This window comes from Phaseolus vulgaris, chromosome 9, assembly GCF_051622355.1.
Source record: "Phaseolus vulgaris cultivar YP4 chromosome 9, ASM5162235v1, whole genome shotgun sequence".
Classification (NCBI taxonomy): domain Eukaryota; kingdom Viridiplantae; phylum Streptophyta; class Magnoliopsida; order Fabales; family Fabaceae; genus Phaseolus; species Phaseolus vulgaris.
The window spans coordinates 19,491,379-19,503,764 of record NC_143506.1 but is presented as its reverse complement, the minus strand read 5'-3'; the positions used below and the strand labels follow the sequence as shown (position 1 = coordinate 19,503,764).

Here is a 12,386-nt window from a genome sequence, read left to right as displayed (position 1 = left end):
ATTTATTTTTTCCATAAAGAATTCAAATCTTCTTGTTCGCGTAATTACACCACGTATATAGATTGCATTGGGTTTGGGGTTGTTTGAGACGACATCGTTTTAGGAAGGTGAAGTGACGGAAGAGACTGTAGAGACGCAGTGAGAGTTTCGTGTGGAGGATGAAGGCGTTGGGATGGTGGCTGATAGCGGTGGGCACGCTTCGATTGGCTTCGGTGTGGTTCGGTTTCTTCGACATTTGGGCTCTTCAACTCGCCGTCTTCTCCAAAACCACAAGTAACTAACTCTCTTCCCTTTCCTCGTCTTACTCCAACACCACACAAAGTTCCTCTCGCAATTCGTTAAAGAGATTTAGGTAATCGATTCGTTCACTCACATCAATTAGTTGTTGTAGTAGTAAAATAGATCTTCACTCGTTTCAATGGTAGATACTGTCGGTTGAGTGTGTAGTGAGTTCTGCTACTCCATTTGCGTACTCTCTGTTTCAGCGTCTGCAACGGTGCTGGTGTCATTCGATTTAATGAGTCTTCTGAGGGAGACAATCGAAGCGTTAGATCCAATGTTTGGCAATGAGATCTTCTAGATCCCAATGCTCCGGATATTGTTATTCATCTTTTTTAGCTTTCACAAGGAAATGTCGTTGTTCCCCCTTTTGCGTTTCACAAGCTATCAGAATGTTTCCAGATTAGGTTCTACATCGATTGCATTTTCAATTCCGGGAATTCCTTTTTATCCATGATAACTATATGTATGCATCACGCAACCCCTTCAGTTTTTCTTTTGAAAAATATCCAACTCCTTTTTGATAATGCTGGAGGCGTTATTGATTTCTTATATTATAACTTCGCTTGAAGAAATTCCCGTGGTTTAACTGTTGTTTTACGGTGCATTATGCATTTGATTTATACTCTTTTTTTTTTTAAATGTTTACTTTTCCAAAAAGGTTGTTGACAACTAGTTGAGGGCGGTGCAAAGTACATAAAAGTGTGAAAATTGAGTGAGGGGTTCTTAATGAAACATTCTGTTCTTAGTTATAATTTTGATATTTAGTTTTAGTTGGTAAAATTTAGTTGTTATGACCTTGTGACTATATTTTCATCTAATAATTATCTGAAATGTACCAAAAGTATTATATACCATTAAAAAAATTATTTTATTTTTAAAAGTGGCTTATATTATTCTGTATATTTTTATTTGTTTGAATATTGTATGCGCTGTATGCCTTACTAATTTATAAAATATGTTAGACCCTTTATTGTATTTCTTTTAATTGTTGGGTGAAATTTTGGGACGGTAGTCTTAATTTGATTAATTGAAAAACTATGAGAACTAATTATGAATAATTTAAATTAGTAGGACTATAATTGCACACAAAAAATGGGGGAAAATGTTATTAAGCCTTTATAGAGATCTAGAAGCCAAGTCGTATTATATCGATAGAAATGTGGTTTGGCTATGTGGTTAACCAAATAGCAACTAAGTCTTTTTGAGGGAGTGTCCATAAGAAAGAATAGGATGAGTTTAACTTGTCTCATGCCAGCAAACAAGTATGCAAGTTGGATTTTGATTGTACAGCCAAAGGATATTTAACTTCTAGGAAAAAAAGAGTGGAAATATGTTGAGTTTTCTGGATAAATAAATTGGCCCTTGTGTGGATGGTTTTAGAATTTTGGAGGAGATGAATGAAGCAAGTCAATATGATTTTGATTGTTTTAAAATTCTGAGGTAGTTCGTGTGTAGAGATTTAAAATTCTTTGATCCATGAAATACTGTTATCATCTTGTCCACTGCATTTCATTTTCTAGCACAACCTTTTTTAGCTCTGGTTTTAACCAGCCGAAGTCAGCTATTGAACTTCAGGAATCTTGACAATGTGGAATTTGTTCACATGATCTTCCCAAGGCTATTTGATATCCTTTCCTGAAAAATAAGTTGTTCCCAATTTGCTCAATCAAAGTAATTGGATATTTCGAATTTAACGAGTTGGATGGCCATGTAGGATCCACGTTTTATTTACATAAAAAAACTCAAATGATGTAGAAGTAAGTGTGTGTTTGGCATGGCGTTTGGGATCTCATTTTTAAGTTTGGTTGTCTTTACTGTAAGTAATGCCCTCGACTGTCTGAACAGGCTTTATTTTCATCCTTTTGAGATGATATGATACAGCATTTTTGCACATGTGATGAGAATAAATTTTACAACTTATTAACTCAACAACATTCGTATTGTTTGGCCGAGCTTGGTTTAGCTTTATGTGTATTATAATTTTAAAAATAATCATAATGTGAATTTCAAAATTATCAGAATTGACGACTTTATTAATTGTTGTAGTGTCTGAAGTTCATGGGCGCACATTTGGAACTTGGACATTGTTGACCTGCACCCTTTGCTATATTTGCGCATTCAACCTTGAAAATAAGCCTCTCTACCTGGCTACTTTCTTGTCATTCATCTATGCATTGGGTCATTTCTTGACAGAATACCTAATTTATCACACAATGGAGATTAAGAATCTAACTACTGTTGGCATATTTGCAGGTATGGAACTTTTTTTAATCAAATTGACACGGACTACATTATTTTCTTGAATATTAATCAAAATTATATCTTTTTTATTCTATTTTCCTCGCCAATTATTAGTCTATAATCATGCGTGCCATGTTTAATTATAGGTGTCGAGAATTTTTAGGCTTTCTTTTTACATCTTTATCCTTAATTTTTTGCCGTCTTGACTATTTCAGTTTTGTCTTATTGTTGTGTGCATTATTTGCTACTTTCTTTTTGCTCTCCCAAGTCAAAATACTAAAAGTAAGCAAAAGAATCTCGTACCCCATTATATGTCCTCTACTGTGTACCTTTCGGTCCATTATTATGCTGAAACGACCTTGATTTGGCTTATTATTCCTCTTATGTTGGCATTATTTACGGATGAAATACATTTCAATATCTTAGTTTGTTAACAGGAACATCGATAATATGGATGCTATTGCAATGGAATTCTCACTCGAAAGTCCACTTGAAACACTCTTAGCAAGCAAAAAAGAGATGGGGCAAAAGTGCAATATTATAATTGGTGGTATTGGACCGTGTAAGATACAAGAGACACGCAGCTTTAGATATCTCTTCCTTTTAGATTTTATTTATCGACATTTCATGTTGATACGAATAAGTTTGGCCCCCCATTGCGTTTACAAAATCATGGAGGCAGTGCTTACCATGTTAACCTGTTCTTAAAATGCAAATCATTATTGCCCTTACTCTGTTTTGCACTGATTGATTTTTAACAGATGAGAACCCTGTTGTTTAGAATTTTGAAGATGGATTCTGCTAGAGTCCATGTAGTCTGTTTAACGACCTTATATTACTGAAGGTATTGCGTTTGTAATTAGGAGCATGGCAAATTTTTGAACATAACTTCGAGAACTTCATATCTAGATACAAGGCAGTGTAATGTAATTTGCATTCACTCATTCTCAAAGCTCAGACGCACAGAATCTGAAACCGTTTATATATATTTTAAAAACAATAATTCTCAATTGTCGTATCTGAAATGATTTTACCATATTGCATAGAGATTTATTTCATTCTGTCTAGGCTTTGTGAAATCCTACTATGGTTTGAATTCTCTTTAGGAGTTACCGTAAGTAGTAAGTCAGTGTCAGAATTATTGGACGAAACAAAATTACCTTTCATCTACTGCCCGTATATTGAACTTGTGCCCGATTCTTCCAAGCAATGTCAGAAGATATACACGCATAGACATGGTCCAAAGAAGGGAAAAAGATGGAAGACTTAAATGTAAATATTTGTCAATACTTTTTTTAATCATTAAATAATATAAATTATTTTATTAGTTTTATAAAATGTTTTTACACTGTCGAAAAATTTACTATATATAATAAGTAGATGATAATATAAAAATTTTCCTAGTGCTATACGTTAGCAAATCACAGTTACTGATCTCGGTTTCTTTCCATTATTATTATTACTATTCAAATAAATAATGACAAGAAACAGAAATTCTAATTAGTAGATTAATTAATCATAAGCATCTTCAATATATAAGAGAAATATTAGAAATGTATTGTTTTGAATCCCAGTAATGAATATCTCCAAATCACTATGAAGTAAATATGGAGTTTCACTTAATAATGGTTGTTAAAACTGAAGTATCAGCATGTATCACTATCATTTCCTCTCTTGTGATGAAGTAATGCCACAGCTGTGTTACACTGTTACTTTCGAAAGGGAACTTTCACCCATTATTTCTGAATTTATCTAGGACAAAAGTAACAAGCTCTGCCATATCCATATATAAATTCAACACCAAGGAGGAAGGGATTGTGAGCCCACAGCTTTTGTACCCTTAGCCATTTTTGTTGTTATATATCACGAGGGGTTTCAATTTCGATGGAAGTGGACCATCTGATACTACAAATAAAAACATTGGGTCCGAACTGACTTACAAAAATGTCGGCCATTCCTTTTGAAAACCAACCCAAACTAGCTCAAAAATGGAGTAACAAAAACAATATCAGATCAAATCCATATGAAACAACTCTCGTTACTACAACTAATTAAATTCCTTGGCCAGAAGACTTTCTTTTTGTGTGTGGAACATGTAAACTTTGACTTTATGTGGAATGTTTTAACTACAATACTGTCTTGGCACAAGGCATAATATGACTCAAGGCTCACAAGCAGAAGGTATGAATAAATTGTTTTACAATCTGAAAAAGGAAAACAGCTTACAAGATATTATTCTAAAGCAGATACTTGGTTGGTTTTGTAACTCCTCACCATGCACTTTCCTTGCATCTCATGTTTGTTGTGTCTCTGAAAGGGTCTGCTTATTCGGCTCCTTATTCAGTACATTCCTGCTCTTGTTATTGATAACTTGATACAATGCTTTTTCCAAATTCTCCTCTTTGAAATTCCACATTACTTTTATTTTCCCTCTCTTGCACCTGTCCCATTTAAAAGGAAAAAAAAAAAAAAGGTTTCTAACAGCATCCATGTTAAATCGTGCCCTACTATATGGTTGCTCAATCAAAGTAACGAATCTTTGATCCAGCACCAAAATCAAGCACATCATCTATTCCTTTTGTAAGTAAGACATTTGGAAATGAGCCATGTACAATTCTAACATTCTCCACCACTTTAGGACTTGAGTCAGAGGTGTGGCTAATAACTTTGCTTGAGTTCATGATTTCCTTTTTCTGCTTTTTTGTTTCAATCCTTTCTGAATTTCCCACCTCTTCCTCTTCTACTTTTTTCAAACCTCCAAATTCAAATTCAGAACCTAAGCTTTTTGTCATCCTCATGACAACCCTAGATGTACCCTCTTTGTTATGTTTCTCACTTTTTGATTGTGTATCTTTTTCACCTTCCTCATCATCTTCATTCTCTAATAACTGCATATCTTCCATCTGTTTTCCCATGTCTTCACCATCTTCATCCTCATTTTGCTCCTTCCTCTCTTTGTCTTGTTCGTCAATCAGGTCTTCTACTTCCTCAGATTCTTCCTCTTCAATTCTTTCTCCACCATGTCCAACAATGCTATCATCTCTTTCATGTTCGTTTTCTTCTGTATCCTCCATCAATTCCAACAGTTTATCATTTGACCATGGCTCCAATCCTTTTCTTCCAAGATTTTTAGTTTCAGAGCCAGCCTTCAGATTTTCAAATATTTTTGCAGAGGTTTCCTGCTTCTTATCATGTGAGTACTGTTTGAGTTTGTAAAGCAACCACATGCCAACAACAATCAAAGTAAATATTTTAAAACCTTGTTTTGCCTTGAAGCCTTTTGTCCTATGATATCTGTTGGGTAATTGCTTCAACATGATTTACTCATGAAACAACAGGTGTTAGCAGAATCTGTGCAAGGAAGTATTAGTGTGACTAAAAGAGCATTTCACAAAAAAATAAATAAAAAAACCAAAGTCCTCCACAGAGTAAACAGAGTGTGGAAAAATGCATCATAAAGAAATAATATTATGTCATATTGGGGCCAAGTAAAGCAACAAAAGGCAAACTGAATAGTAAGTTTCACTTTTTTGGTTTTTAGGACTCTTATCTTCAAGGATTCAACACTACTCACCAACAATCAAAATCTATTCAATTTGAAATTCCAAAACAAGCATTTTAAAATCCTCTTTTCCTTCTATCATGTTCAACCTCTCTTTCAATTCCATTCTTTTATTTTGCCCCACTCCACTAGTTGTCTCTCTGAATAACTCAGTTTAGTTGCACATTTTGAAAATAGAAATCACACACATCCAAATTCACACTTCCATTCTTTAGCCTCACTTCAAGTAGTGGATTCTGATATAAATCAAATAATGAACAAGTTTGTTCACTATTGATGAAAGTTTTTTCCAATTCAAGTAACAATGAAGCAAGAGAGAAAAGGAGTTAATATACATGCCTTGAGGAAAAGTGAGTGGCAGAAGAGTTGATGTTTGAATTTGAGTGCAAGTTGCAAATAATTAAAGCTTGTAGAAGGTTGTATTAGTAATAAAGCAAATAGAGAAAAGATGATACTAGTGTGAGAGAAGAAGAGAGTGAGAAAAAGGAAGCGTATCCATATCTCTGATACTGTGTTTGGTGAAAGGTTCAGAATGAGAGAGAAAAAGAAAAGAAAATGGTGAACCCTCGTGAATGACATATGGTGGTCACGGGCAAGGCCAGCCATGCGTGACGCACGTGCGTGTCTTAGCTATACACAGCACAGCGACATCCTTTGTCAGGTAAGGGTATTTATGGTTGATAAAATAAGGGTATACCCTATTATTACTCTTTCTACTTCTACACTTTATTTTAGGTTCTCAATTTCACTTTTTTTTTTATAATAAAGTCACTCTTGTTAGTCCAATTGTAAATTATCTTATAAAATATTAAAAATTATTTTTTTGAGAAAAGATTATTTTATTAAATTATATTATCAGTCAATTATAAAGTGTTTTGTAAACTATAAACAATACTTTATCTAATATAAAAATAAATTATAAATTATAAATTATAAATATATAATTAAATTTATTAACTTATTATTGTATTTAAATATAGAATAATGAAAAGTTTGGAAGTGTATGCATGGTTGTTATGATGCATGCATACCCTTGACTATCTATCACATAAATTTCAAACTTTTATTGGTACCTTACATTCAAAGATGAGATGTATCATAGTTTCATTTTTCTCCTTTCTCATCACACATAGATCAGATATAGGATATTTTCCATTAGTACTTCCTATTTCTCCAATTTTACTTGTGACAACCTTGTTTGACATTATTCTCCATGTAGAGAAATGTGCAAATGGTAGAATTTTAACTCTTCCAATGTGCTAAAAATTTATATAAATTCTTCTAAATTTATCTATTTGCAATTTTATGTAAGTTCCATTGAGTGTATATGTATCATCCACAATATCTTTCCATACCTAGGTATTTCCTATACATATTTAATTGGATTCCTAACAAGTCTACGAAGAAGACATATTCATGAACTTTTTTTCATTCAAATCATTCTTTTCTCCATTTAACTTGTCATTCTCACTAATTACTTTGCAATTTTCTTGACTCTTGTAGGGTTGTCTCCTTGTTTATTGCATTAGTGTACAATCAAGGGTATTTGTACATGAATGTTTTCTCTCCCGTCCATCTATCTTTCCACCATAATATCTTATTTCTATATCCAACCTTCCATGTCAAACTCTCCTCAAACCAACTACTATCTTCTCCCATGCCACATACATGTTTTAGATCTTTCTACCATCGTTACTCCTCCTTGGCATTCTCTTTTATATTATGTTTCTCCATGAGCCATACTTAGACACCAAAATATATCTCCACAAACCTTTATTTTCAACTCCTAGTCCTTAAGCGCGCGCACACATATATATACCCATTTTATCCATGCTATTTTCCTACTCTTAGATCTACATCCTCACAAGAATTTTCTCTAAATTAATTTACTTGAGCATAATGAGATCCTAAATAAATGCATATAATATAAGGATAAAGTCGTAATAATTGATTTAATGAGACACACTCTACCTACCTACTACGAAGGAGACGACATTCCCTTTCCATCTAGATAATTTACTTTTTATCTTAGTGATGAATGATTGTCAAAATTGTTGTCTCCTTGAATTGGCCCCCATAGTCATACCTAAAGGGCAGTTGCATTGGGCTACAATTCAAAAAAATAGCAAACCTCCTTAATTCTTCTTGTGCAACACCTAACCCACCATTCTTGCTCTTATGTAAGTTGACTCTCAAACTAAATGTTAGCTCAAAACATTTGAGAATGTTTTTAATAACCATAAGGTTCATCAAGGTATCATCCATAAAGTGTAGCATTTTAACCTTAATGTCTTTCTTCTCACTCTAACGCTTTTTTAATAGTTATTCCTAATAGCTTGCCTAATTATCTCTACTAATCCTTTTAATTGTCTTGTTTGACTCCTTTTAATCCTTTTAATTGTTTAAACTTATATGTTGTACCAACATTCACGAAAATGGAAATAATGGACAATTTTATAAAATTGTGATCAACTAATCTATAATTTACCGAATCCCAACATATTTAATATGTAATAGATAATAGTCACTTGTTTTTTTTTAAAAAAAAGGTAATAGTTTTTAAAAATCACTACAAGAAAATCATGAAATAGAGACCATTTTAGAAACTATTACAACTAATTATTTTGGTTTCTAAAAATTGGTTTCTATTTCATGATTTTCTTGTAGTGAATCTTTTGTTCAATTTATATTCTAATTTATAAGGAAAGGATATATATTTGTTTCTAATAAATATCTTTTGTAATAATTATTTCTCTGTTAAAAAAATGCAAACAAATATATACTATAATTAAAAATTTGGAGAACGACTTGCAAATAGATCATTAATTTGAGAAGCGTTTTGACCTTTAAATATGAAGTTTAACTAAAATATAAGTCTTTCATGTCAAAAACAGTGAAAAACCCTGAATATTAATATAAAAATGCAAATCATTAAAAATTAGTAGAAAATATTAATTGTTAAGTGTTTCAAGTGTTTGTTAATTAGTGTTTAATTTGTAAGGTATGTGGTATGATTTTGTAAGTTTGTAATACTTAATGCATACATGGACTGTTTAAAAAGATTCCAACATGATGGATTTCATTTTAATTCCTGGTCAACATTGATTTTTTTTTATCGGTAATAAAAAATAAATAAATGGAAAATCACTTCACGGTGGTTCAACCCTTATACATAAAGAGCAAAACACCTTACCATACTCCTACCACGAAACGCCTACCTGATTATCTAAAGAACAACCAAACTAACCACAAGAAAACATTAAATTACCATCCTCATACAATCCACTGGGTTCAAAATCCAATTAGAGTACTCGAAGGAAGCACAATGGGACTTTGCGTAAATCCACGACCAAACCTTTACATGTACTAAGACGAATACTTGGAGCGCATCTACCACCCCCTATCGAATGACACGCAGTTCCTATAATTCTAAATACTACTCACAACTCCAACCCAAGTTGCACTCCAAACATCATTAACCGAATTTGAAGTCATCATTAACCGAATTTGAAGTCTGAGTTAACCTGTAAAAAGTTTTACAAAGGAGATGAATTCACACTTAAGATCTAAAACCCTAAACTATTCATTTTTTTCAGTTTGGATCACCTCTTTCCATTTATACTATGGGGCCATTTTCCAGTCAACCTTAGACCAATTCATCCAATTATATAACTATAAACTCATTTCTTATAGGTTTTATTAAATATGATCATAGAGTAATGCATTTCTTTATCAATATATATTTAAATTAATTTTGACTTTAATTCTGTGAGAAATTATTAAACGTACACGAACATTTTAAATGTTTATAAAAAAAAATGTTTTTTTTCTTTTTCTTTTCTTTTTCTCATTTCAACTTTTCCCCGTCTTAAAAAAAAGACATAAATGTATAGTTTCATTTATTGCGTGCATTAAGTTTTCAACCTACCATTTTGCATCATTTCACCAATAGGCATGGAATATGGATAAGATTAAATATACTCATGAATGTGTTTACATACAAATTTCAAACTCAAATGAAAGTTTTCAATAAAAGTTTAAAACAATGAACCACAAATAGATATTCCACATTAGAATAGATGTAAGATAAACTAAAAACACAAGTGAAATATTTAAAACAATGAATAAGATATGTATAATTTATTTCAAAAAATGAGTTGAGATTTTAAAAAAAATCATTAAAAGGAAAATTAATTAAGGATTTTTTTTAAATATATGCAGTGATTCTAAATCACGTATACATGTATTAAATATATTTTTAATTTAATTAATTATTTGCTGAAAAAAAAAAACATATACATGTATTAAGTTGCAAATTTTGTTTTCTTTCAAATTTTTATTTGTGATTAGTTTTTTTTCAATTTTAGTTTTAAATTTTTTAAAAGTTCGTAATTTTAATCTAATATTTATTTTTCACATATTAGTTAAATTATGTATAGTAATATATTCAACGAATACGTTAGATTTAAGATTCAATTGTATTAAAAAAAATGTATGTAAAATTGTAGATTAAACAAAAAATAAAGTTTTCTAATACTTGATACTGGAAAAGAATAAATGGAAGTACGTAATTGTGAATTAAAAATTAAAGAAGAATAACATTATAATTAACATTTATATTATCTCATATTTTTTAGAACATACCTATATATATGGTTTTCCTTTTTATTTTAAGAAACATTGTTACCCATATAAATATATTGAAATCCTTATTTCTTACATGTACTTTTTGTTTCTTAATTCTTACAAAGAAAGAAAATAAGAAGAGAAAAAAAAACATTGAATTGGAACTGAAGATATCCTTTTTAGAAGAAGAAAGTTAAGAATTTTATTGGTAAAAGTTATTATTTTTTCTGACACACAAGGGCATTTGAGGACACCACTTCACCAACTAATTGGGTTAATTTTTTCTCTCTTTTTTTAATTTCTTTTCATGCAAAGAAAAATATTTTTTATGTTTCTCTTTTATTAAGACTCAAAATATTTTGCATACACTTCTGCTATGCCAGTTACCCAACGACCAAGAAGATGAGTGGACAAATTATAATTTTTATTTATTTTTTAATACTTTATTTTTTGTGATTTTAGTTATAGATTTTAAGAACCTGTAATTTTGATTCAATACTTAATTTTAAGTATATTTACACATTTAATATTTATACTTCAATTATTTATTAATGAAACTTTAAACAAATATATGTTAGACTTAAGGTTCAATTAAACTTAAAAATAATCAATAAAGTATAAAGTATTTACAAAATTAAGGATGAAAAGTTAAAGAAAAAGTGATGGACGCAGTTCCACATAATTTGTGTTATAATTTGAACATAGTTATGTCATGTATTGATTTGTTTAATCGATAGTTTTAGCATACTCCTAGATAGTAACAGTAATGTGTTAGAAATGGTGACAAATTTTGATTGGATGATACGATTAGGGTTGTTTTGTTTGAAGTTTGAATTGATGAAGTAGTGATGACGATGGTGAAAATGTCATAAAAGGTACAGTGGAAGCAGCAATTAGACTCTCATTAAATACCAGGCTACAGTATCTGCACAAAAGAGATAACCAAACCAAGTAAATGACTGATGAATGAATGCAACTCACTCACAAAAATTCACCCAATCCTTCTCCTCCATCAATGTTGTGTTCCCCTGAACCACATAACTGCACCTTCTTCAATTCAATGGACCAAATCACACTTTCATTACTACCTTTTTCTCTCCTGAAAAAACTCCTCACTCCCAACACTCAGTTAACACTTAATTAATGCACCATACACACACACCTGCACTGCACGAGGCTTCACAATTTTATTTCATCACTGAAATATTTGTGTCAGCTAAACTAAAACTGAAAGGGAAAAAAATACTACTACTATGCTAATAAGTGAGATCCCTAGGTTGGCACGTTTATGGATGTGTGTTATGCATTGATGGATGTTTCTATCCCTTCGAGGTGGCTGGCATTAGCTCACCCTCTCTGAATTCTGATGCTGAAATATCTTAATCTTGTAGCATACGAAAACAAGACCCTCTGACACACTACTTCTCTTCCCCTTCTCATCTTCTTATCTAGTTTTTGCAATGGATCTACCAAGACATCACCAACCCCACCATGCATTCTCTCTTAACATCTCATTTTTTCCATTCTATGGCAACATAAAAGGAAAGTATATACGTGCAGGTAGAAGATATACCCAGAGGCTTATACCATATGCTGCCAATGTATCAGTAGAAAAAGTAAACCATTACATTACACTAGCTTTTCATTCTAAGAAGAAGAAAGAAAAACAAGTAGA

General features: G+C 31.5%; 2 protein-coding genes across 3 annotated transcripts; one reads left to right on the top strand and one right to left on the bottom strand.

Moving 5' to 3' along the window:
- Positions 1-39: 39 nt before the first annotated feature.
- ERG28 (ergosterol biosynthesis protein) lies at positions 40-3,306 on the top strand. The gene is made up of 3 exons (XM_068626107.2): positions 40-273; positions 2,329-2,535; positions 2,961-3,306. The coding sequence occupies exons 1-3, from the start codon at positions 159-161 to the stop codon at positions 3,026-3,028; spliced, it is 390 nt and encodes a 129-aa protein (XP_068482208.1). The 5' UTR covers positions 40-158; the 3' UTR covers positions 3,029-3,306.
- Positions 3,307-4,680: 1,374 nt separating this feature from the next.
- Positions 4,681-6,612, bottom strand: LOC137821492 (uncharacterized). Of its 2 annotated transcripts, XM_068626106.2 has the most exons (3): positions 6,425-6,612; positions 5,783-5,874; positions 4,681-5,702 (listed from the first exon to the last, which is right to left on the bottom strand). In XM_068626106.2, exon 3 carries the CDS (start codon positions 5,595-5,597, stop codon positions 5,043-5,045), a length of 555 nt encoding a protein of 184 aa, XP_068482207.1. In that variant the 5' UTR covers positions 5,598-5,702; positions 5,783-5,874; positions 6,425-6,612; the 3' UTR covers positions 4,681-5,042. The 2 variants fall into 2 exon arrangements, with proteins under 2 accessions (XP_068482207.1, XP_068482206.1); XM_068626105.2 differs by having other exon boundaries at positions 4,681-5,874; positions 6,425-6,563.
- Between the last annotated feature and the right edge of the window lie 5,774 nt (positions 6,613-12,386).